Raw genomic sequence first — 26,685 nt, forward strand, 5'->3', positions numbered from 1 at the left:
TATAGAAAGATTTTTGAATCCTATTTTTTTTAAAGTAAAAATAAAGTCATTTAAAGTTTTATTATAAAATGGGCCCAAATCTTATTTAATAAGGGTTTAAACCAGTATTTCTTGATTTAAATGAGTGTGAAAAAACATAAATTTTGTATCATTTGGGCTTAAATTGAAATATAGGGAACATTCATTAGTTGTAACAAACTCTGGTATTTCGTAATTATTTACTTCAAATTATTAACGAAATATTCTATATTTCCGTTTATTATGTATCGAAAATAAATATTGAAAACAAGTTCAAAACTATTTGACAGTTAAAAGCTTGGTTTGATTTTTAAAGTGGAAATATATATAGTAAAATTGTTCGAGCTCTCAAACAAGATGCTCATTATCAAGAAGAACAGATACTGAAAACAAAATAAGTAAGAAATAAGGGAAGGAACAAATGCTTGCAGGGGAAAAGAAGGAAAACTTAGCTTTTAATTTTTTTCAATGTTATAACTTCCAAGCTATATCATTAAACAATTAAAAAAATTTGTTTCAATTAGAACTGAGAATATTGTTTTGACAATTTTTTGTTGTCAAATGTATTATTTTTTTTGCTTCCAGTTTTAAATTTTGGCCAATTAACTTTATAATTGAAACTGTCAATGTTAAAAGAAAGGGGGTATTTTGCAAATCGGCACTTTCCAGAAAAACCGACAAAAAAACTGCGTCAATTGATTAAAGATTGCTTTATATGCTTCCAAATTATTGAATTCTCTTCTTTAGGCAGGCTAGAAAATTACTCGGTATTTGATAATCGGTTAATGATATTTCAAAGCCCACAAAAATTTTATTTTCGTATAAATGTTACAAACCTCCTTTTAAGATTAAGCGCTTCAACTTTTTATTCATCTAAATATCTCTTTGATAATGTATTTTCACACGTTTTTTGTTTTAATTTATTCTGCGATAAATTTTTCACGGAATATTATAAATACTCTGCAAATAATAATATTTAAAATATTTCTTGTTTTGATAGTACCGCAGTGCACAAAATAAAAAGATGATCACCAATGAAACTTGAACTTACAAAAGAACAAATGAACTTAGCTATTTCGCAGTTTAAAGTTTTGAAATCAGACACAAAAACTTAATTTATCTAAATAAGCATAACTTTTTCTGGTGGATTTGGATTCTTAATTCTCAAAATATAGAAAGTAGCCGTAATCTATAAAACACAGTCCTCTTACGAAAGTGGACAAGTCAACTTTTAACAGGCAAAAGTGCTGTTAAAAGTTTGGACCCCTAATGTTAATTTCATGTTTTGCAATATCTCGAGATCTTTTTAAGCGATTAGAAAAAATTTTTCAAACAGTTAGAAAGTTCATTTTTCCGAAGAAAAATTCATGTAAAAGTTCATTTTTAAAAATTATTTGTTATGTCTTATGAAATTATGATACAATAACCAAAGAATTTTGAATTGTTAAGTATAAAAAATTTTTAAATTTTACGAAAGTGGACAAGTCAACTTTTAACAGGCAAAAGTGCTGCTAAAAGTTTGGACCCCTAATGTTAATTTCATGTTTTGCAATATCTCGAGATCTTTTTAAGCGATTAGAAAAAAATTTTCAAACAGTTAGAAAGTTCATTTTTCCGAAGAAAAATTCATGTATAAGTTCATTTTTAAAAATTATTTGTTATGTCTTATGAAATTATGATACAATAACCAAAGAATTTTGAATTGTTAAGTATAAAAAATTTTTAAATTTTTTGAAGCATGCATTTTTGAATAACAAAAAATAAAATTTAGATGAAACCAGTCAAATAGTTCTTGAGAAATCAAATTTTTCAATATATTATTTTTATTCTAAAACTAACGAACTTCCTTTTGCAATTTATATAAAGGCATTGTATAAACAAAGCACAGATTATTTTTTTTTTCATTTGGTCCTAATTAAAGTGTAATCATAAAGAACATCTTTTATGGCATATTTTTAATGGAAACACAGTTATCTCTATTTATTGATAGGAAGGTTCTTTAACTAAGAAAATATTTTGTACTTATTTTTTCTTTATAAAAAAGAAAGGAAGAATAATTATTTTAATCACAGATCATTTTTTTTTCGTATGACGCAAACAGAAAATCTCGAATACCTTTTTTTCTTCTTCTACTTTGTAGGAATGCTGAAGAAAAAACATAATACTAGGTTAAGTTACGAAAAAAAGTGAGAGGGGAAAATATTTCTGCGTAGGTATTTCAAGTGTCTTGCAAAGATACTTAGAAAATATTTTTACTGTATGCAGTTAAATTAATATAGGAGGAGATTCTTAAATTTTAATTCAAAATTCGTTTTCATCGAGATGTTATTTTTTTGGGGGGGGGAGGAAATAGGATAAAAAGTCTTAATTTGATGCTTTTTTGGGAACAGTGCAGAAATCAATTAAGTATTTTGTCATTATTAACCGTCTATAAAATTTGTTGTTACAAGTATCGGGATGTTTGGTAAACGACATTTTATTTTGAAAATGTCATAATTTTTTTTTTATAAATGCAAAAAAAAAACAGTTTTATTAGAACAAAATACACATAATTTTTCCCCATTTAAATTATATTTTTTTTACAAATATTAAAAAAAAAATTAATTAACTTTTGATTTTTTAAAATCAAACTCAGGAAAAAAGTGTGGTCACAACTACCAGAAAATGGTAAAACTTATAGTGATTTCGGTAAAATTACCAATAAAATATGGCATTAAAATATGTAATAAAATTTAGTAAATGCGTTAAAATTTGCTAACTTTATCATGACACATTAGAAAATAGCATGAAAACTGATAATTCGGTTAAGTATAGTTTTCAATTTTGTATTTCTTACGTAATTTGTATACGAACTTTAATTTTGAGAATCAGAATTTCTGATAAACCGTTACCACATATCTGAAAAATTACCGAACGCATAGTTTAAATAACGTATATTTTGGGTTTTATTACCAAAATTAAGTTCTTTTTTGCCAGAAATATAACTCACTGTAAAAACTGTGATGTAATACTATCCGAATTTGGTGTTGAAAAACTCTAAAAATTGTTTGAATAATTACTTTATTTCAAATTAATACCGAATCAAGCGTTCTCACGCGCATCAAAGGGTGTTGTTAAATCTTAACACTGATAATTAATTGAAGCTTACACCAATCTACAGCTCATTGATGAAGAAGGTTGTCTTTTGGGAACTCCGTAAATTTGGCAAATAATTATTGCATATTTAAAATATTTGGCTAAATTCTCTTGGGAAAAGATAGAAGTACCTGTTTTAAACTTATAGCAAATGCTTTTGGACCATTATTAGAAGTTTAAAGACGAATAATTGCGCAATTTCAAGATAGAGAATCTATGGCAGTCAAGATGGCTGTTTGTATATATGAGGAATTTGAATATCCTCTTTTTACGGATACTTGACAGTTTTGGTTGAATATGGTAAAATAGCTATTTAACCATTTTTACCAAGAAAGTTCAAACAGTGTAGAAGATTTTTTTAAGTTTAGTAACTGAAAGTGGCCTGAATATTTTCAATGTGAGTTCTTTTTGTCGGATTGATTTGACAAACTACTCATATAAACTGTTATTTGCATAAACCTATCAATTATATATAAAACAATTTTGTAATATTTAATTTCGATTAGTTTTGGTTTTATTGGAACTTTTATTAATATTCTGTCAGTTCTGAGTGAATATTTGATACACCATCTCATTTTATTTTAAGAAATATTAAAAACATGCAACCTGAATTTATGATTCTTGCTTTATATTCAATCGTAAAAGTAACATTCTTATATGTATCATTACTGTAAGATAAATTTTAGTGTTACCGAATAGCAAACATCGGGGTGGCTACTTTACACCAACTACTGTAAGAAAACATTCTAGGTGTTACACTACAAGAGGAACTATCCTTGGTTTAAGATGTAGTGGAACAGTTAGTGAAACACCACTTTGGTGTAAAGTATTTTCCACCAGTTTTGAATTCCAGACAAGTAGAAATGTTTTACAATGCATAAGAATACGGTAAGTTTAAAGATTTTTTTCCTTGACATTCTCACGAAATGTTTTGAAAAAATTACGAAACTTCTTTCTTGCACTGAAAGTAATACTGCGTGAACTCTTGGTAAAATTCTCAAGTTTGGAAATTGAAGTTCTTTTAATAAATTTGAACTTTTTAAATGAAAGTCGTAAAGTTCCTTTTACAACTCGTTAAGATATTTTTTTTATTTGCAGTTTATTTTTGTTAGTAAACAAAAAAAAATATTTTTAACATAAGCAAGCAGAACCATAAAATTAAAAACATGCTAAAAGTTAATTAAGACGAAAAAAAAACTGAAATGTGATTTAAAGCACTTTTCAAAAAGTTGCCTCTTATCTATTTATTGCACGGACTTTGAACATTTTCTTTTTTGCAAAAGCATAGTTAGTGATTTTTACTTCTAATATTATTTTACATTTTTTTTAAAGTAATTGAAAGAATTTTAATTAGAACTTAACTGAATCGGACTACGGATTAAACCATAGTATTATATTAAGATATCTGTCTACAGATAAATTTATCCTATAATAAACTACTAAATGAACTAATTTAATAACGAAACTCTTGAAAATATTCAGGCCACTTCCAGTTACTAAACTTAAAATACCTTCAACACTATTGGAAATTTCTCGTTAAAAATGGTTAAATAACAATTTATTTAATTGCTATTTTACCATATTCAACCAAAACTGTCAAGTAACCATAAAAAAAGGATATTCAAACTGTTAAGTGTCAGACATTGATTTTTTTTTTACCTGCAACGTTTAAACAACCAAAATTCTATCCGCGCAGATTAGGCTCACCTTATGATGCCATTTTGTTCCATATCACTGAGTACATACTGTAGCTGAGACAGCTAATCGGTCAATCTCATGACTGACTTAACAGGGGCTCGAATCCAAGCAATGATACCACAATATTTCTTCCATTCCTGCAGTGCATGAGAAGTTTCAAGTGTCATACACTCTTCAAGCTGCAACCCTGGACTAATGGAATACTAAACAATCAGTCACGCATAAATGGCGCAGCACCCACAGATCTCAAATGTCCGTTTAAATTTCATTTTTACGGTTTCGAAACCATGCTAATTGTAAATGGTTACAAAACCACATAGTTTTGTATTCAAGGTTATTTAACCACAAAATTTGTAAACATTCTTAAAGCCGTAATGGTAAAAAAAATGTTCCTAACAATAAACGTTATGGTTAATTGAATGAATAGACTATACTACCGGTTATTTTACCGTAATTTCAGAATGAAAATTCTAACAGTGTATATTAAGTTTATAACCAAATTACACTTAAATTTAATATTAATTCATGAATATATAAACAAAATGAAAAACCTCTTGTATTAGGCAAGCATCTTATTCCTTGTATTACAATTCGTGCTTACATAATTTTTGAAACAACATATTTGAAAACACAAATTTGAACGACGTTCTCGACGCCATATCGTGCTGCAAATTCATGCTTTTACTTCAGGCTATCCGTATTTTCGTTTTAGAAAGTTCGAATTACAAAATTCACTTAAATTCAAGTTTCTTCAGTTATTCAGAAAAGAAAAAAAAGCGGAAAACAATGAGGAAATGCACTAAAGTGATGCTTCAAATCATGCGGATTTCAAGAAAAATTTTCCCGTAATTGGAAAAACTGTAAGATTTAGCCGACAAACAGGTTAAAAACAGATTCAGTGATGACATTTGATTTCAACAAGTGTCGATTCACAAGGTTGAATATGATTGATTTTGATCTCATGTTATTTTATTTGACGCATGAATACTCCGCATTTATCTGTCAATTTGGGGAAAATGGATAATCTGTTTTTTCAATTCAATATATCATTTATAAGGTTGTATAAGGGAATGTAGAAAAATAAGAAAACCATTGCGTCTTTTTTATTGATTGAAAAATCAGAAATGATTTCTTAAAAGTCTTATGCAATTATAGTTTTTTTCTACATAATGTAATATTTTAACTAAAAACCATTTAGATTCTACGATTGGAATTTTTAAATAAGAGCAAAATTATATTAGTAAAATTTAAACCATAACCTTGCATTCTACAGAGTGATTTTTTAATAAAAAATATTTAGTATAGACAAAATTTAGAAAAAAAGATTTTTACAATGGTAAAATTTTCAAAGTAACCATTTTCAAAAATTTTATACTCCTGTATTGTTTGATTTACAACTTAATTTGTATTTACTTAATTTTATATTTTATTGATTTATGATTAGAATGTTTAAAAGTTTTTTTTCTTAGAAAACTTTTTTTGCCATTTTAATTACCTTCTTTAATAAAAAAAATTATAAAAAAAATTTTAATCTTGAAAAAATACATGAAAAAGTATATTTATTTCTTATTTTTTTAAACTCTATGAGTTCAATGGAAAATGCACCATTTCGCTTTCTCACTTGATGATTTTATCCAATACTTAAAATAAAACCTTAAGAGAAATTTTAAAAATTCAGATAAAGTCACCGTACTGTATGGAAGTGACATTTCTGGTAAAAAAAATCATAATTCTGATTAATAAAATTAAAGTATACGGTATTTAAAGTATTCATTTCGTAAATCTTCTGTTTACCTGGTAATGATTTACCAGAAATTCTAGTTTTCAAAATTATGGTTCGTATTACCACACATTTAGTTAAAAATATAAAAATAAAAAGTAAATTTAACCGAATAAATGTTTTTTATGCTATGCTCTTAATTAGCATGATAAAATAATTCAATATTGTTATATCAACGAAATATTAAAAAAAAAAAACTCAAAACGTGTGTCAAAGTAACTCCACTTCACAATACTTAAAGAATAAATAAAAAATTCACAATCCTTGATTAAAAAAAATCCTATGGTATCAAAATTACTTTTTGCGTGAAATTTGGAACAATTTACATTTTATTAATTATATAATTTGAGTAAGGCATAGTTTTAGTAAATGCTTAAGAGTACTTTTTTTCCTTGAGTTTTGCATCAAATTAGATTTCTTTGAAGATTTATAGTAATTTTAAAACTTATCAATTTTTAAAAAAAATTTATCGGATTATTTTAATTATTTTTTTAGGTTGATTTCCTGCCATTCTATGCTAAATTTCAAATTTTTCTTAAACAACTCAACATTAATAGGTTAATCTATTTTCTTCGTCATCCTTATAGTTTAAGAATAAATTTTCTGAAAATTTTTCTTAAGCATAACAGCAACTTTCATTACAACTGCACTGACTTCAACATATCCTTTGAATTTTGATACGGAAGCTTCGTTTTGAGTCCAATATTGCGTGACACGCCTTTTTTTAGTGAAATTATGATTAGATTTTTATGCCACAGAAATCCGGTCTGCTTAGAATTATGAATTATTTTATGAGAAATATATAGTGTAAAACACAATGGGGGAAGCACGACACACTATATTCTTTGCATGCAATTCTTTGAAAACGTAAGCGTTCGTGATTAACATAATTTTAAAAGAAATAATTTTCTGATTTGCTACTAATTTCTTTGTTTTGAGATAGTGAATATAATTTTAATAATGAAGTGTAAGAGAAGTAATTAAGGTGAAGTAAAATAAAGATCAGATTGATAAATTTCATGTCGTGTAGCAGTTATCATGCTAATTAGTTTTAAAAATTATTAAACATCTCGTTATATTTTGCTTGGAAAACAATATTTATTTAAGAAAGTAATACTTGCTCATTGCAAATTTTACAACAGATATTTCTTCACTTCTGATTTGCTTCCAATTTTATTGCTTCTAAATTGTGAACTTAATTTTAGTAGTAAAGTAAGCTAGGTAATTATAGTCAAATAAAATGAAGATGTAATGATAAAATCTTAAATTTTATGTACTGAAACAGTTGCTAGTCTTAAAAAAAAACTAAGCATCTCCCTAAATTTTTATAGTTTGGTAATCAATATTTATTTGAGAAAGTACTTCACGGAGAAAAAATTTTTAGTTACATTACCGTACTTATATAGTAATGACATTTCTGGTAAGAATATCATAATTATGGCAGTAAAACCAAATTAACGTATTTAACTCATTCATTCAGTAATTTTCAAATTTCTTCTGGTAAAGGTTTAACCAAAAATTTTGTTTTCAAAATTGTAGTTCTTATTTTCACAAATTTAGCAAATATACAAAACTGAAAAGTAAATTTAAGACAATAAAGGGCTTTTATGCCATGATCTAAGGAATGATAAACTTACGAAAAATTTCGTCAGAACTGTCATTAATTTTACCATTTATTTGGTAATTTTAACCTTTTGTAGTAGTATTTTATTTACGTCGAGCTACACAATTGGTAGTAGTTTGGGAAATATCCCTCAGGATGATCCGAAGACATGCTGTCCAAATTTTGATCCTCTGCAGAAAGGATAGCTCCCCTACTTTAGTAGCCCGACGATCCGCGCGCTAAGTAGAGCAGAACAGTTTAACGAGGACCCATACTACGCACCCTCGGTCCCTAGGCAGGTCACCCATCGGCTCTCTGACCACAGCCTCTCTGACTTTATTGTTCTACTGAGAACCGTTTTTTTACGAGCAGTTCACTGCGGGGCTTAACCTTTGATGACTATGCCGTTTACCAAATTGAATAGTAGTCGACTCTTTAAACTTCTACGATTTATTTAAAATAACACTTTATTTATAAATGTCAGTTTATTTAAATGACTGATAGGAAGCAGGTGATGATTAATTATTTAATTTCTTAATATAATTCTCGGACAGAAAAAAAAATAGGCCTGAATTACGCTTTCAAGCGTTTTAAATATAGAACTATACCTGGATCGATCAAGCTGGCTGTAATTTAATTTTTCTTTTCAATTATTATTATTATTTATTCACATGCATATGTGGGTTTCTTTGTAAATACAAAGGATAACTTAAAAAAACTTTTCAATTTGAAAAACAGCACAAGTTTGAGTAAGATAGCCGAAATATGCATCTACTGTTAAAAAGAGATTTAATCCCATGCTTTCGGGAAGTTAGCAAAACAGCGATACCCCACGAATGGGCGGTATCGCTGTATTCAGCGATATCAATACATCAGCGATACAGAGCATAATCTTTCTTAAATTTCTCCAGAAATACTTAAAATATCATTTTTAACTAAAGAGATGTTTAGGTCATGCAATTTCTCATACTTATCATTTAAGTTTAAAACTTTCAGAGGTTTGAAAGACCAGTAATAAATTTCAAACGAAAACAAGTATTTTTAAACACCCTATGCCAAAATATGCAGCAATAAACTTTTAACTTTGTGGCTTTTACTTTCAATAATTGCATAAAATTTCGTAAACCTAGCTTAAATATTTATTTAGGTATTGGCATTTTTACAAAAAGCTAATCTTTTTATCTTATATTTTTTTGCTATGACTTTAAAAACATTCAATAAAATCGAGCAAAATTTTTGGAGTAATTTTAAATCAATTACAAATTTATTATTTTAAAATGTGAAAAAAATGCACATTATATATGATTTTCCACAAATTTTATTTTGTATGGTAAACAAAATTAAATAACAAATGATAATACTTTACAATAATCATCCGTAATGATTATTGTAATGCCAAAATGTGATGGTATGAGGAAGAAAAACTAGCGAAAGAAATCATCCTTTTATGGAGGATGAGTCTCTACAATACCGATGTAACCCCATATCATTCAGAGTTTACTTTTAAAAGGTACAAAATCTGCATAGAAAATTGCTAGAAACTTTTTAAATTATCAAAATTCAAATCAAATTTTTTTCATCTGTTACTAAATGCGATTCACTACAAAATTATAAAGGAAAAAAAATTACATTTGTTCACCACATGCAATAAAATAACTACTTCAAATGCTTACGCCATGTTCGATTTTAAACAAATTTCTCCAAAAATTTTGTTTAATTGTAACGAATATTTCATAAGTTATAGCAAAAATATATAAAACAAAAAAGATTTGCTTTTTTTTTAATAAAATATATCTTTATCTACATAAATTTTTAAGCTAGAATTACGATGTTATACAAAATTATTAAGAATAACAACCGAAGTAATCCATACATGTTACAAGCTTATTGTTATATTTTTTGGCATAGAATGTTAAAAAATAGTTGTTTTCATTCGTGAATAATTAACAGTTCATCAATCTTTTAAAACTTTAAAATTTATTGATAAATATGAGGAATCACTTGCTCTAAATGCCTCTAAAGTTTTAAAATAATCCTTGGAGTATTTTTGGAGAAATTCAAAAACATGTCAAAAACTGAAAGTGTCTCTTTCATTATTGTAGTGTAATGTATGTTCAAACTTGAAAATATTGTGAAACATTACATTTCAACTATTAGATATTTCTTGATACCATTTACAAACTTCGTAATTTCATGGTATAAAATAAATATACTGTTTAAAGGTTTTATAGTTTCTAAAATCATTAAATATAGACATTTAGAAAGTCATATTTATTTTAATAGCATATACCTGTCTAGTTCAATAGTCTTATATGACTTGCTATAATGCGTGAAATAATTAACATATTTGTAACAAAGTTACCTGCATACATTTCAGTAACAGATAAACTTTTTAACAACGTTTTTTATGTTATTTGTAATATTTTTTATGGTATTCTCTAATGTGATTGTAAAATTTGAAAGTAATAGACCGATTTTACATTTGAAAAATCAACTGAGGTTTTTGTCTTTATCAAACTGTGATGGAAACAGTCACCAGTTTGCACTCCAAAATCTTTGAAAAACCTTAGTGCTAAAACGCAAAAAAACACGCAAAGAAAAAACTCCTGATAGCAAAACTTATGAAAGCAACAAAACTTATATAGTTATTTATTTAAATTATGAGTAAGCAGAAAATACACTTTTGAGACATCTGCAAAATAACGCAAACATCACTAATCCTTTCAAGCTTTTTAATTATTCTATTTCACTTTTATACCTTTTTTCTCTATCATTTGAACGAAGAAAAAAAATTTTGCTTCAATTTCAACTATCATTGATAAAAATCAAGCAATATTTTAATAATTGCTGTTAACTATTAACTAACTTTAACTCAGGAATGCATCTATGCATTGGCATTCTTATAGAATTTGCCATCATTAAAAAGTGTAATCATAAACAAATACCTTGTGATCATGCAGGTTTTTCAAGAGTAAAAGGGAAACTTTGCTTTTCAGGAAATTTTGTTTTGCTTTGTCTCTCTGATAGAATTCACAATAATCAGAAAGTGTAGCTGTTATTTTATGTTATAAGGACATGCAAATATATTTAATATGTCCATGCGCAATCCTGAAAATATTTGCAGGGAATTCGTACGAAGATAACCAGTGATCAGTCAAAAAATTGCACTTGTTATCAAATATGAGAAATATTGGATCTAATCAAATGTAATGTGAACTTAAAATTAAGGAATTTTACTTACCTTTCTCACTAATACTTTCACTTTCGGCATCGATTTCTTCGCAACTGGAGCATTCGGGTGTGGACCTTATTTCGTCGTCCGAGCTGCTAAGAGACCGCTGCCGAAGTTTTCGACCTCTTTTATTTTTATGGGGCTTAGGAGGAGGTGGTCGAACACTTTCTGATTGATCTGAGCTCAATGAGTCATTTCTCACCACAGCATCAATTTTCTTTCGATTGTTGTGACCCCTCCCTCGCCCGTCGGAAGCATAATCTGGATCTAAATGTGTCCTTCTGTCGTCATCACTTCGACTTGTTAGCAATCTTAATCGATGATCCTCACCAGAACTATGAAGATCGTAGTCTCTTTTTCTAGGAGATTCTTTCCATTCATCCCCTCGCATATAAGGCATTCGTACATGTCTATCTGAATGATAGCTTAACGATTCTTGGCTAGTCCTTCGATCTAGTGATGAATCTTTACGATCTTCTTCCTGGCTTATCCAAGGTTGATCCCTACCAAATTGCCTTCGATCGGTACTGTGAATAGACCTTTGAGGTTCTTTCCAAGATATATCCCTATCAGAGGGATGTTTATAATGGTCACCTGTATCTGTAGAATACCGATCTCTTCTCCTGTCATAACTAGGATCAGAAGTACCATCATATCGTCCACCGCGACTGTCTAAACTACCACTACCATGTAAACGAGAAAAGGCATCTCCACGGGAAGGCATCTCACTAGGTCTAGTCCTTTTGATGTCCCCCGGTGGAGGACTTCTGTCTTTTAACGGTCGATTTCTATCTGAATACCTTAAAATGTCTGTATGGGATTCCTGTTTCGCAGATTCTCTTTCTTGAGAATACTGTCGCCTAAGTTCTCTTTGACTATTTGTCCTATGTATTTGTTGAAGAGATCCCCTCCTACTAATTCCCAATACATAGTGACTGTCCACGTTTTCTTTTCCTTCGCTGTGTGCGCGTTCTAGTTTTGGCCTCTTGTCTTGTTTGGGAGACATGATTTCACCACTTTCAATTTCTCGTTGCTTGGCAGCCATGCCGCTGTGAAGCCATTGTCCCGTTTTTATAAGAAGTTCTTGTTTCTTGCGGCACACAATGCATACCCAAATGACCTAAAAATGGAAGAAATATATTAAATACTATTAAACATTAAGTAAATTTTTTAAACGAAGCAGAACTGTTTGATGTACAGTCCATAAGTAAAGAACCAGGAGCGATTAAACAAAATTATGGAGATGCGCTGAAATGTATTTTGCTGTTGTACGAAAAAGAATTCGCGCACCTTTTACTCGTTAGATTGTGGGATTTGTCATAGAAACTGTTATAAATGGAAGATAACCGAACAGCTGTCAGTTCCCTCATTTTGCTTCTGATTCCGCTTGCTTATTTTCCAAACCCTTGAAAAGTGGCATGGAAGGCTTTACATACATCCTTTTCCAATATTCTATGAATTTTTGCGACCTCTCTACACTTTTCGGCTTCACCAAAAAAAATACACATAACATCTACAGCTTCTCGTTGGATACCTCAAATTACTAGTCGTTTTAGAAACGGAATGTACGGGAGAGAAACTGCTTAGTGATCTTTCAATTATCATTGCTAGCATGACAACTACCACCACTTTGGAGCTGGAAATCTAAAAACATATATGAATCATTTTCTTCACATAAACAACCTGCCTTCACTTTTCTAAATACCATGGTTGTAAATTTATAACCGTTGATTGGTTATTGATGCCTGATCGTGATATTATCGTGATTATAAATAGGGCATTCAATCCCAATAAGTGCAATACATTTGCTTATTTATAGTTGACATATAATGTTGAAATAAAACTCTATCTTAAAGCGAACTTAGACATGGATAATTTTATTTATTATAATAAACTCATTCCATAATGGTAATTAATAACGCATCTCTCATTTGTGCAGTTCTTACTTTCTTAGTCTGAAGTTTGCAAAGCTAAGTTTAAAAGGTCTTTCTCCCTCTGTTCTAAACTTCATTACATGTGGTTAAGTCATGAAAAAAGTTCGCATAGAAAGTATGATGAATAGAATGGAGTGACGATTTAATGACCAAATGGCGTAAATTAACTAGATTTAATATCATAATTTATATCTTAAAATGTGAAGGATACAATTCGTTCTCTTTAAAGCACATTTGATTTTGTTTAAATGCTAATATTAAATTTTAATCAGTTGGGAGCCAGCACACAAAACACTACATAGAAGCCTCTCATTCAAATAAAGATTAAATGGATGATTTAATACACTTTTACTTTACTTTACTCCCAAACTCATCTCTGCACTATAATGCTTTCGTCATCTTTTCAGTTCATTTGGAAACCAAACTAAAAAACTAAAAACTAGGGGCAAATTTAGCAGAAAATTGAATACAATTGAAGAAAAAAAATATGACTGAGGATTAAAATAATTTCAATAATGTACAGTTTTAGACCATAGAGGAAAAAACCATTATAAAACAAATGAAAATTGCAAAAACATGAAAAGACTTTGAGACTTCTTTTTAAAGTACATAAGTTAAAAAAATATTAAAAGTAGTAGTTATTAGTGTTATTGAATTTTGATTAACTGAAACACTTAAATACCATGTAGAAACCGAAAAATATAATAAATTTTGTTTGAAGATTACTTGAATTTTTCTTTGGAATTCAATAGCGAATTTACAAATAAAAAAAATTAGAAGTTTAGGATAACAAAAGAAACTTGATGATTAGCAAAATCAGAGTAAAAATGTAACATGTTGCTTTACAAAAATGTGATAGGGTACTTAAAAATTATTTAACATAAAAGTAAGGCAAAGATTACGAACCAAATATTAAGTAGCTTGTTAAAACATGATGAAACAAAGTGTTAAAAAAACGGAGATATGTGCACAAATTAATACATAGAATAAACATTCATGTAAAAAAAAAGTTCAACTAATCATTGGCAATTTAAATGTATGATTTGTGCAACAAAATTTTGATAACCCTCTTGTAAGAAAAGTAAAAAGCAAAACAAAGAAAACAAAAATAAATAAAAATGTATATAAAAAAGAAAGTAAAAAAAAGGGCAAAACAGAATGACAAATTAACTTGATGTGTAATTACTCAGAATTTAAACAACTGCTCATTTAGCAGATTTTTGATTTTAATTTTTAACAAAGAAAGTTTTTTCTCCGATTCAAAGGGGATGGTTTTCTTGTGTGTCTGGAACTTGTATTAGGGGACAGTTTGTTACGTAATGATATGGAGAGCCTGTTTCTCCACCGGCTCAGTTTTCTTCTTCAGTTATTCAAAACGTTAAAGGTATTTAGGGAAAGGACCATGACCGGTATGAAAATATATTTCTTCTTTTGAAAGATTTAAATATTTTAAAGGAATATGATTTAATACACTGAAGAGAAACTGAATTAAGGATAGGCAAACCTATAAAAATGTGTAGCGCTGTGTGTGAAGGTGTTGTTGTAGAGGAGCTTGTTGCTAATACGGCTCTTGGTGTTAATCAGTGACTGGTAATTTGAGCTGATGTTTGACTTTGCTGGGTACACACAATATGGCTTACAGCAGTGCTAAAAACACTGAAGCAATTCATGTAGTTTACGAGATACCACCCCAATTGAGTGGAGATTGTACTAATGTTCTTCAACATACTTCGCGTCTATGTACCATTCCATGTACTATGTACCATTCTTGAGTCAAGCAAACGTATCATTTAATTTACTTTCTAAACTGTACTTTATGTGATATTAATTTAAATGCTTAATTACAAATTGCCTTTGAAATGATTCTAAAATGCATGTTGGTATATTGACTGCTTTATTCAAGATTTACTTGAACCTATGATTGGCTTGAAACCATTGAGAACTCATTTCCTTTATATCTATTCAAAAATACATTCATTTAAAATTCTTTTATAAATTACATCAATTTCAAATGCTGATTTTTCTGTTGAACAATTAGAACTCCATCAGATATGACAAAATATCCTAAACAAAGCCCCTTTAAGACATTCATTAATAGCAAATTTACAATTTTTTTTCAGAATTACAATTCATTAATATAAAGAAATATTATATAGTTTGAAGTAACCCAACCTAACGCGAGCTACTTGAGCCTGATATCTATTTTTTTATGTATTATCAAATGCAAATATGTTGTAATAATTGTTATAAAGTAAAAACACTACTGTTAGATTGAAAGAAAGTCGGTTATAAAGACCAGCATATTTCTTTACTAGTTTTAAAAAAAATTATACTTGAAATTTATAAAAAGTGTGTCCAGATAACCTAGGTTTACAGTGCTTGAAAGAAAAAAATTGAAAAAAAGTTTTTATATACGATCTTAAGGTCAAGGTACCTAAATATAAAGAACCTGATATTTTAAATTCTAATTCAAGAATCAGCCGTAAATGCGATTTAATGAAACTTTCACAAATCTAGAGCTTAGATCCATTTGAATTTTATTTGTGATGATCATACAACTTCGTCCACGGTACTAACTTGATCACGTTAAAATTTTGATCGTAACCGGGTTGACGGTAAATTTTAGTTGGCAATAATATTGCAATAATTTTTACAGCTATCAAAAATTTATTGAAACTTAGGTCCAACGTAGAGCGTCCGTTAAAATCATAGTGCTCTGGCTAATCTGAAGGAGGGTGTAATTTCGTTTTAAAAAAATAATAAATTTATTTTGGTAATAATATCACAATAATTTTACATGTAACAATAGGAAATCACTGCCAATTTGTATTGCCATCTAAAACAGAGCTCTAGTTAAAATTTAAATACTTGACTAGTCTTAAACTGATTGAACTTGGGGGACAATAAAAAGATGATTAACTCTGCTTGCATTGCTTAGGAAACGATCGAGGATTGTATAATTAGAAAAAGGTTGACATTTTGATCAGAAAATTTCATAGTTACATTTGAGCAAACTATCAAAAACGTTGTAAAAAGGCAATGTCGCATTTGGATACCTTGAACATTTCATTTGAGGTTTGATTACCAAAAATGCGACAAACATTTTCTCACTGCGACTCTGGCATAATTTGGCTTAAGTTGCAAATAGAAATTTTATTTTGTCTGGAAAAATTTGTTTAGAATTTAAGTTGCATTTCATGGCCTTTCTACCAATGTGTCCAATACAATGTCGGATATGATTTAATTGCTACAAACTTATATGAAACTGTACCACATTTAGGCACATTCAATTTAACTTTGACGTGTTTTTTATCCTTTAATTCTTTCAACTATTATAGAATAGTAAATATTTCAAGATTAATTGAATGCAATCTAATAAGACCATAAAATTATTTCTCATCAAGGATTTCTTTAAACATAAAGGAATCAAAGAAATATTTGTTGCTTAGATTCATCTCATTATAATTTAGAATTCGTAAAAAGTTCATTCAATTGATTCCTACACATTTGGAGCGAGTCCAATAATTTGAAAAGACAATAAATTACTGCCCAGCTTTTTAACACCCAGAATTTATGTCGCTATTTCCCTGGCGATAATAATTTGCAACATAAAGAAATTACGATTATCTCTGGACCCGTAACTCGTAACTGTATTTTTGGTAATAAGACCAAATCAATAACTTCTTGCCTGAAATGATGAGATAAACATTATTCGAATTTAATAAGAAAATTATTTTTATTAATGCTCCAACTTTGTAATTTTTCAATGGAAAATTTTATAGACTAAGATGTTTTGAATATTTCGAAAGATTGTTGTAAAAACTTTCTAAAATGATGTCATTTGTGTTTAAGAACAGTTTAATTTATTTAGTAACTTTTATAATTAGCTGTTCTTATCAGTTAGCAAATTACTAAATACTACTTATAATCAGCAAAAGTACAATATTAAATTCATTTTATGCTTTGTTTCTATCAACAACTAATTACATCGCTGTTAATTAAAACATTCAGAGCTCAAAGAATAACAAAAATGCGCATATTAACGCAAGAACTTATTTTCAGCGCTAAATTGAAATGCAGTCGAATTCATTTGTAACGAGGATGTGGGGACAGAGACAATTTGCTAGCTAAGTCGAGATGATCTGAAAATGTAAAGAATAAAACCTATTACAGATTGTGCGTCGAAAAACGAACACCTGAATAAATTTTGATCCAATGATAAGATTTACATTAAATTACTAAGACTCAATTTTCATGGTTAATTGGCCTAACCTTAAATTTTCCATTTAATTAGAGTAGACGATATTTAAGTTACCAAATCATGCACCAAAACATTTCTCTGCATAAGCATGGGTTTTTTTTCCCCGACAGATTTGGAATCTTGACCCTCAAAATAGGGAATGAAGTAACAGCTATCCATAAAATATGGTCCCAATAGTTTAGGCAGAACAGTCAAGTGTTTAGGACCCCTAATGATAATTTCACTTTTTGATATATTTAACAATATCTCTGCAACTAATGAAACGAATAAAAAAAAATTTACGCAAAGATAATTTCATGTAAAAATTAGTTTTTGTAATTATTTATAATTCTTATTCTTTACTATTTTATTTACTAATGGTAATGGCATACAATGGTCGATGGTATACAAATTTTTTCATCAATTCAATCTACGTAATTTTAAATGACAAAACTCTTAATTTGTAGTGAGTAGGTAGAATAGCTTTTAAAAATAGAAATTTAAAAATATAATTTTTCTGAGATGTTGAAATACTCAACGAGAAAGATGATCATGAAGTGTTCGTTTTTTTCTCCTTTAAACTACAGGAACTATATTTTTAGATGAAGACCTCTCTCCGTATTTTTAAGGTCAAAAATTCCAATCCATCGAAAAAATGGTATGTTTATTCGGAGATAATACGTCTCTGTGCATGATTCCGTAACTTAAAACATTATTTGCCTACTATAAACTGTATATTTAAGGTTAAACATTCAGGGCATTAAGATTGTATCCTCATACGTAAAAATCTGATCATTTCTTCAAAGGTTATTGAGGTGTTGGCATTTTTTGCTCGCTGTTCAAAAATGAACTAGAAAACGTTAAAATACAGCTCACTTTTTATAATCTTTTATTTAAACTTATTAAATTTCGAGGTTTTTTTCTGACTTATAACAGACATGATACGACGTACAGTATCACTACCCTTCATTGATTCCAGAAAATTTATGATTTCTTGCAGAACTCCATATCTTTCTGTGAAGGTGATTTCGTTGTTTCTTCCACATCACTGTCATTTCATAAACATTTCGTCAGGATAATGCAAGCTGACTCACAAGCAACAGCATAGAATATCTTTAATGACTTGCTGAACAACATCTTTTATTAGTTATTACAATATTATGAGTCATAGTCAGATATATGAGGATCATATTTCAAGAAGTTATGGAAAATTTCCTCGTTAAATCCAAGTTATGCTTGCAATATCGAGACTTTATTTAGGCTTCCTAACATTCAAATTTTTCATGTTGATTCAGGGCTCGTAATAAACAATTTTGTCCGTGCTTTCATCCCTATTTTAAATTCAATTTTTACTTTCAGAATGAAAATTTAAAAACAAAAGAAATACATTTTTGGTCACCATGAGTTCAAATATAGTTAGATATATGCTTCCTTCCTGATATTGTAGTTTTATACTGCTCATTTGCAGGATGTTCTATAAGTTATCATATAATATTTATATCGTAAAGTACCATAACATAAGAATGCTGGTGTCTAATAATTTATAAGATACAATTTTATAAATGTTTAAAAGCAAATAGATGTGAAGCATTTAATTTTAAAAAAATGCATGAAATATCGTTTGCTATGAAAAAGGAAAGGGGTAGAAAGGATAGACAACGATCTATTATGACATGCTGAAGGTGAGTTTGTCTTCTCCTATTAGAATTTTTTTTTGCTCGGGAACCATTCGTCTCAAAATGATCGATTATGAACAGTTCAGATTCAAGACGTACCTTACGATAAAATCGGTGCTTTCTTTTCAAAGCGTGTACTTAACAATAGTATTGGGATCTTTTCAAAAAGTGATAAATACTTCTGTTGGTTTTCACGGATAAGGGAGCTAATATTTATCCATCAAAATATATTTTAGAGACTTTTTTTTGCCTGATCTCAAAGCTACTCACTGATATGAATATTATAGTAATGGTGCTCTTTTGTACACTACAAAAATTGTTTCAGTGGCAGCCAGGCTGATTTTCTTGATATTAGCTCTCTAAATCTCAATCTATTGGACTATTTTCATAGTTGTTCATGTTAATGAAACTAGATGCTATTATATCCTTAAATTTGAATCAATTTCAGACAGTTATAAGGCAAAAAGGGGAAAGAAAATTCTTTTGGGTGATCTGCGTGCTGCTTGCTTTAGTTCTTCGCAATAACTAACCTCGAAAAAAATCTAAAAGGTGGAATTACAAATCCATTCGTTATGCAAAAATGAACACAATGCAATTTATTTTGCTGTAAATGAAATCAATTGACCACAACTTAGAATTGTGAATCGGAAACTAAACGAGAACTTATGGGACACCCTGTAGGCTTCAGCTCCATATAGTTCTACTGAACGCCTTGGAGAAAATTATTAAATAAACAAATCAATAACTTTCCTGTAAGGAGATTCGGGACACAAAAATCTTAAAAACTACAAGCCTCTTCAACACTTAATATATCTTCTTGTTAGAAAATGAACTAAAAGTGTTTTAAGCAAAGAAGCACCTTCATTCTAGACTATACGCAATGAGAATCTCCGGCCATGGTGCTTTTACAACAGATTATGTGATTGGACAGATTATGTGATTACAACAGATAATCCCCCGTTAGTAACGCTGCACTGGTTAAAAAAATACCATCGATTAATTATCTATTAAAAGCTGAAAAAGTTTATTTTTTAACCTAATACGAAAGCAAAGCATATCTTGGTTTCCTTTTTTTTTCTTCTTTTCAATATTATTTAACTCAAATGGTGGGGACATTTTGAAAGGTCTTTTTTTCTTATTATTTTTTCATATCTTCTTTTCCTTTAAAATGATATGTTTCAAAATAACTGCATAAAATTTGTAATAAATATTACAGTTATTTTTCTTTAATTTGATTTACAAAAACCTCACACTGAACTTTTCACGCTTCCAAAATTTTTTTTTTTTTTTTTACACTTTTTCACGTTTAGCTCTGAAAATTCGAAACAATAAACTTTTCTTTCGTAAAAACTATAGCTTTATATCTAAAAAAAAATTCATTTTTAAAATGATTTCATACACTAAATAACTCAGATAAAAAGTGCAGAATGTTTTATTCAAAAAAACAAAAGAAGTTAGTACTGAAGAAAAATATTTTCAGTTTTGTTAAAAATTCGAAACATGAATTTCTTAATAACTTTTAAAAAATAGCCCCTGTAAAATTTGAAAACATTTTTAGCATGTTTTTTGTTTGGTTCAACAGCATAGAAAATTCGAAAAATGCATGCATTTTTCAAAGAAAAGTTTCAAAACATTTCCCAGATCTCCTTAATAGCACTTTGAAAGATAACAAAAAAGTTTTTTATTTCAGTTATTTCGAATTGTAACTTGAAAATAATAGTGCAAGCCGTTATTACTTTTGAAAATTAGACATAAACTAGATAATGTTTTTATTAATTCAATGAATTATTTTAATAATTCAGAGAAAATTTATTCTGCCTTCATTTTTCATAACTTAATAAGTTTTAGAGTCAAAATTATTGGTACGAGAAATACCTAATGTGTCACTAAAACTTTGGTTCATAAGTCTTGCTTTTTCTGACTATACCGTAACGTGCTGATAAAATCATCTTACCATATACCATATCGTGCTAATATCATGCTTATAAAAATGTTTTATCGTAACCCATATATTTATGGGAAAAAATTTAACGTTATTGAAAATTGTGACTTGTTTTGCAAGCTCACGGAGAAAAAAATTCTGGTAAAATTATCGTACTGTATGATAATAACATTTATAGAAAAAAGGCCGTAATTTTGGTTATAAAACCAAAATAAACAGTATTTAAGCCATTCATTTAGTAAATTTTTGCGCTCACATGGTAACCATTTACTGAAAATTCTAGTTTTCAAAATTTTAGTTCGTATTACCACACATATAGTAAAAAAATGCAAAAATGAATAAAGAATTTTACAGAATAAATACTTTTCATGCCATGCTCTAAATTATTATCATAAAATTACAAAATTTTACCACATTTACCAAATAAATTTTATCACATACTATAAAACCATATTTTTTACCGAAATCATTAGTAAAGGGCTTTGACAAAAAATTGCCGAGCGTTTTGGTGTTCCATAGACCCAGAAATACTGTAAATTTTATCATATTCTGGCTGTTTTTCTCCATACTTTTTTTCTCAGTGCATGTATACAGGGTTGTCCATAAGAACAGGATTTAGTCTATATTTTTAGAATCCCTTCAAAAAATGAAATAAAAAAATAAGCATATCAGGGGTCGCAAAATAACATTAAAATGAAGAAATAGTAAAAAAAGTTATCGAAATCTTGCGATCCACTATTGAGTAAAGCTGGACTGAAAGCATCAATACCTGTTTGATTACAGGTGGAAACGGGGAAGAATTGAAATGTGATTATTCGAAACACGTCGTAGTTTAATGAAGCATTTAAATTGGTTTTGATCATTATATTCCGGCCTTTTCAACTAGAAATTCTACAGATTTTAATGACGTTTTTGTTTCTCACTCTCTAAAATAATTAAATTGGGTCATGATTAATATTTTATTTTATATTATTACCGGCGTTGGACGGCCGACCCGATTCCGAGGTTACGACTATAATTGTTCAACTCCATAGCCTTGTAATTTTTAACATAACCCAGAAGACAAGGAAACTCCTGCTTATAGCATTGGGAATAAAAAGCCTTCGTGGAGGACTTTTTGATGGAACTAACCCACATTTGCATTACATGCGTAAAAAACCATGAAAACCTCTCATGGTTATCCCGACCGCCAGAGGATTCTACCTCCTAAATCAGGGATGGGCAAACTTATCTGGTCGAGGGCCAAAAATCGAAGAAAAAAAATTTTGGCGGGCTAAATAAAAACATCTAAAATAAAATAAAAAGTACTATATGCGATTTTCAATGTAAGTATTTAATGAGATGAATGAAATTGCGATTTCATTTTTAAAAGTTCCTTATATTGAGGTTCCAAGTGAGATGTACTTATTTTAAGGAACAAGGGTAAATGTTTGTCTGTTATTCTACTTCTGAAATGATTTTTTATCAGGTTCGTAGATGAAAACACTTGTTCACACATAAATAAAAGGAAGCAAGCATAGCCCTGATTTTCTAGGTATGAAATATTTGGGAAACTAGCTTTTAGTAATGATTTGTAAAACTCAAATTTTGGCATATTCAGAAACAATTGCTTCAGATGGCACCAATCTACGGCTATTCTATAAAGAACTTCTGCTTTCAACATTTTACCAATTGAAGCTGTCTGTGCTAGCTACTTCCATCAATTTATGTTTTGTAGAACAAAAATAGAGAAAGTTAAAAGGTCCGCAGTACTTAGATAAAAAAGAAAGAAAAATAACTTTAAACAAAGTAGACAAGAAAATGGATGTATGTTGTTTATATTCGCCAAAGATCAGCAAGTTAAAATTCTATCCGCGGGCCTGATAAAATCTTCCGGCGGGCCATAGTTGCCCCGCTGGCCGTAGTTTCCCCATCCCTGTCCTAAATCATCAACCACTGAGGATACTTTTCATCAGCACTGTTGTCGGTGAATGGGATCAGAATTCTTACCAAACAGCCATCTCTGGGATTTGAACTTAGGTTACCTCATTGGGAGGCGATCGCTCTATCTCCTGAGCCAATGCAGCTCTCTTTAATATTTTATTTTATTTTATATCCGTCGTTGGACAGCCGACCCAATTTTCGGCTTACGACTACTGATGTTCAACTCCGTAGCCTTGTAATTTTGAGCCAATCCAAAAGACAAAGGAACTCCTGGATCAGTATCCCCAGAGGTATTGATTTGTTATGGGAACATGGAGGACTTTGCGACTCGACAGAGTTAACGCGCATCAGTCACCATTTACTACACGGGGAGTCTTCGACCGGCGGGGATCGAATCCACGATCTCTTGGACATGGGCTCAGTGCCCTACAAGCCTGGCTACTCTTTATTTATACTTTATTTCATTTTATTTTATATTATAATCGTCGTTGAACAGCTGACCCAATTTTCTTTATTTATATTGTACTTTATCACTTCATTAAATATTAATGAGTGCACTTTTTTTTACTTCATTTTTGGGACGAATTCAAAAAATGTATTACGGAGCGGCTTGTATAAAATATAAAACTCGGAATTTCAAAGCAAAATAACTGACAAATCGAACATAATAATCAAATCATTAAGTAAGTATATCTTGAGCTAGTTCAATTATTAACTGCATTCTCAATTTTCTCTCTTAATAAGAATAACCCAAAAGCATGTTACAATATACAAGAATATTGCATTTTATCACGCAAAGATATTTTTTTTGTAAGCAACAGGAGACATTGCCATTGAAAACAATGTAGAGGGGCACAATAAATGGTCCATCGTATAATCGCTTTCTCAAACAATAATATTCCATTAACGACAAGATAAATCCTCGGGAAATTTATTTATGTTTTTTCGATACATTTTGGGATAGGAGAGACCGAAGCTAACAGTTAGAAAAAAAACTCTTTGTAATTTTTTATCAACTTAGGTAAATTCTTATTAATATTATTCTCGATAATTATATTACTCCTGAGAAATAAAAATTTGAAAATGCTATTTTTTTTCCATATAGAGGAGATGTAACTAAGTATTTTGTCATTTAGAACTGCATAGTTTTATTGCAATATGGAAAAATTTACTGTGTTTCAGCCTCGATGGGAATACCAAAAAGCTTGGTAGTTATCACCAAAAGGATTTTGAAAGGATCTTTAGTAAAATTAACAATAAAATATAATTAGGTAATGAAATTTGATAATTTTAGCATGATACACTAGAGCATGTCATAAAAACCGTTTATTTTGCTTATTATTTGCAGTTGATGTTCTTTTACTAAGTGTGTAGTAATAAGAACTATAATTTTAAAAACCAGGAGTCCAGATAAACGGTTACCATATGAACAGAGAAATTACCTAATGAATAGTTTAAGTACAGTATATTTTGGTTCTATTAACTAATAATATGTTTCGTTTTGTTCATTTCTTTTTCAGAAAATTCATTTCCATACAGTAGGTTATTTTTCCACAGTTTTTTTCTCCACGTATTACTAAAGTTTGTAGTGTTTAGGATAAAGCAATATCATAACCATCTTCTTGAAAAAAATTTACCTTATTAAAAAGTGGTACATATATTGGGCATCATGTGTTTATATATGCATAAGTAAAATCAGTAGCTCTCAATCAGTAATATGCATATCTTTTGCAGTATATGGAAAGATTACCAACAATTACCAGATTGCCAACAAAGACCAGACATTTTTTAAAAAAAATTTAAACCAAGATAAAAGTGAGTGTTGAAACGAGCTTAATTTTTCATCGGTTCAAATTATATAAAGTCAATCTCATTAATTGCGAGCCCCAAATTAGTGAGAACCTGAATGAAAGGAGCAAACTAAAAAAAAATGATTTGTTTAGTGTTAAAAAAACTTAGATGAATCCTTTTTAAGAGCATTACTTCGAATTAACGTCAAAGACTTTTATAAACTGTGTGAAAATTATTTCATTTTTCAAGACGCCAATATGAAATTATCAGAGAAAAAAAGACTGTACGTAGTTATTTTATCCATCAAAGCTGTTTATAAATACAATTTCAGTTCATTTTGTCCAAAATTATTATGTAGGTGTGCTTAATCTAGAAAACAATGCAAGATGCCTCACCTATATTTTCATGAATCACAGAACTAGTTAAAGACATCAGTCAAACGCGCAATGAGAAGGCGTTGCTAGCAAACCATTGAAAAGATTCTATGAATGATAATAAAATGCATAATGGGAATGGTGCATAATGAAAATGGAGCAAATGGTAATGGTGAATAAATGGTAATTTTATTTACAGAACTTACACCTTCAATCCATAATAAAAACATATGAGTACTCTCAAATGGGATAATTAAACACTTTCAAAATGCCGAATATATCACTAACGTCTCAAATTAAAATTAAAACTAGAACTTTTTTTAAATTTCTCAACAGAAAGTGTTTACTCCAATTGAATTACTATTATTTTAAAGATGTCTTCATAACCCTTAAAATTAGCATAAAAGCAAATTTAATGAAAAATATGCATCACTGTGTCAATAAAAATGCTTATTGGAATGATGCGTATACGCACCTTTGGCCTAAAATGGCTTAAGTCTCCAAATAATATCTATTCCGTCATTGCAAATAGGTCATAAAACTTTTCTTTTAGCAAAAATTTTAAAATTTTTTCAATGCGTGAATAATTAAACAGTACCTTATTCGACCGCAGTGAGACTTTTCCACCACATCGAGCACAACATCGAACGTTGCAATAGTTACAAACATGCCCAATGCCGTCAGCGAATTTTGTTTTTAGGCAAATTTGACAAGTGGCATCAAGTTCGATTCCTTTCCGCCGCTGCTCCTCATTTCTCATTCGGATTGCCGTTTCCAGGATTCGCACCTCGTCCTGCTTCCGTCTAAAAAAAATACAAATATATATATAAATACAGTCCTTAACAGAGAACAATTTAATGAATTCAGTCAAAAGAGAAAAAAGTACTAAAATTTTATTTTATGGCCATAAATTTAATTTGCATGAAGCAAATGATCGATTGAAACAATCGATAAATTTCTTAAGTTGGGCTATTATGGAGAGCATGCATGCCGGTAACAGCAGTGACATTCTGGATGGATTTGACTCTATAATATATAAGAGAACCATCAAAATTTTTCGTCTTATATGTTTTTACTAATTTTTTACATATTCTAGCATCTACTCCTTATCTCTCACTTCCCCTAAATACTCCCAAAAAAAAATTATGATCCACAATTTGGCTAAAGTTGAATGAGGGGAGAAAGATCTCCATCTTGGAAAATTCGCAGTAAGACAATTAAAAATTACGTTTTATATTATTTGTTACTTATTTCTTATTATAAGAGGTGATTTATGAGTTAGTATACAATTTCAATGCGTTATATAGCAGGGAAAATATAAGATTTTTACAGAGTTCTA

The 26,685-nt window shown here is 29.3% G+C and overlaps 1 protein-coding gene across 3 annotated transcripts in view; it reads right to left on the reverse strand.

Moving 5' to 3' along the window:
- LOC107440328 (Rab3 interacting molecule) overlaps window positions 1–26,685 on the reverse strand; it is a 154,380-nt gene that overhangs the window by 60,148 nt on the left and 67,547 nt on the right. For 2 of the 3 annotated variants that reach the window (XM_021145414.3, XM_021145415.3), the window contains exons 2-3: window positions 25,945–26,149; window positions 11,476–12,586 (exon numbers count right to left, since the gene is read on the reverse strand). In XM_021145414.3, the coding sequence (XP_021001073.1) occupies window positions 11,476–12,586; window positions 25,945–26,149 (1,316 nt within the window). Of the gene's footprint in view, window positions 1–11,475; window positions 12,587–25,367; window positions 25,448–25,944; window positions 26,150–26,685 lie in introns of those variants that run through there. The other variant, XM_071187356.1, reaches the window with a different exon arrangement.

Source organism: Parasteatoda tepidariorum, chromosome X1, assembly GCF_043381705.1.
Source record: "Parasteatoda tepidariorum isolate YZ-2023 chromosome X1, CAS_Ptep_4.0, whole genome shotgun sequence".
Classification (NCBI taxonomy): domain Eukaryota; kingdom Metazoa; phylum Arthropoda; class Arachnida; order Araneae; family Theridiidae; genus Parasteatoda; species Parasteatoda tepidariorum.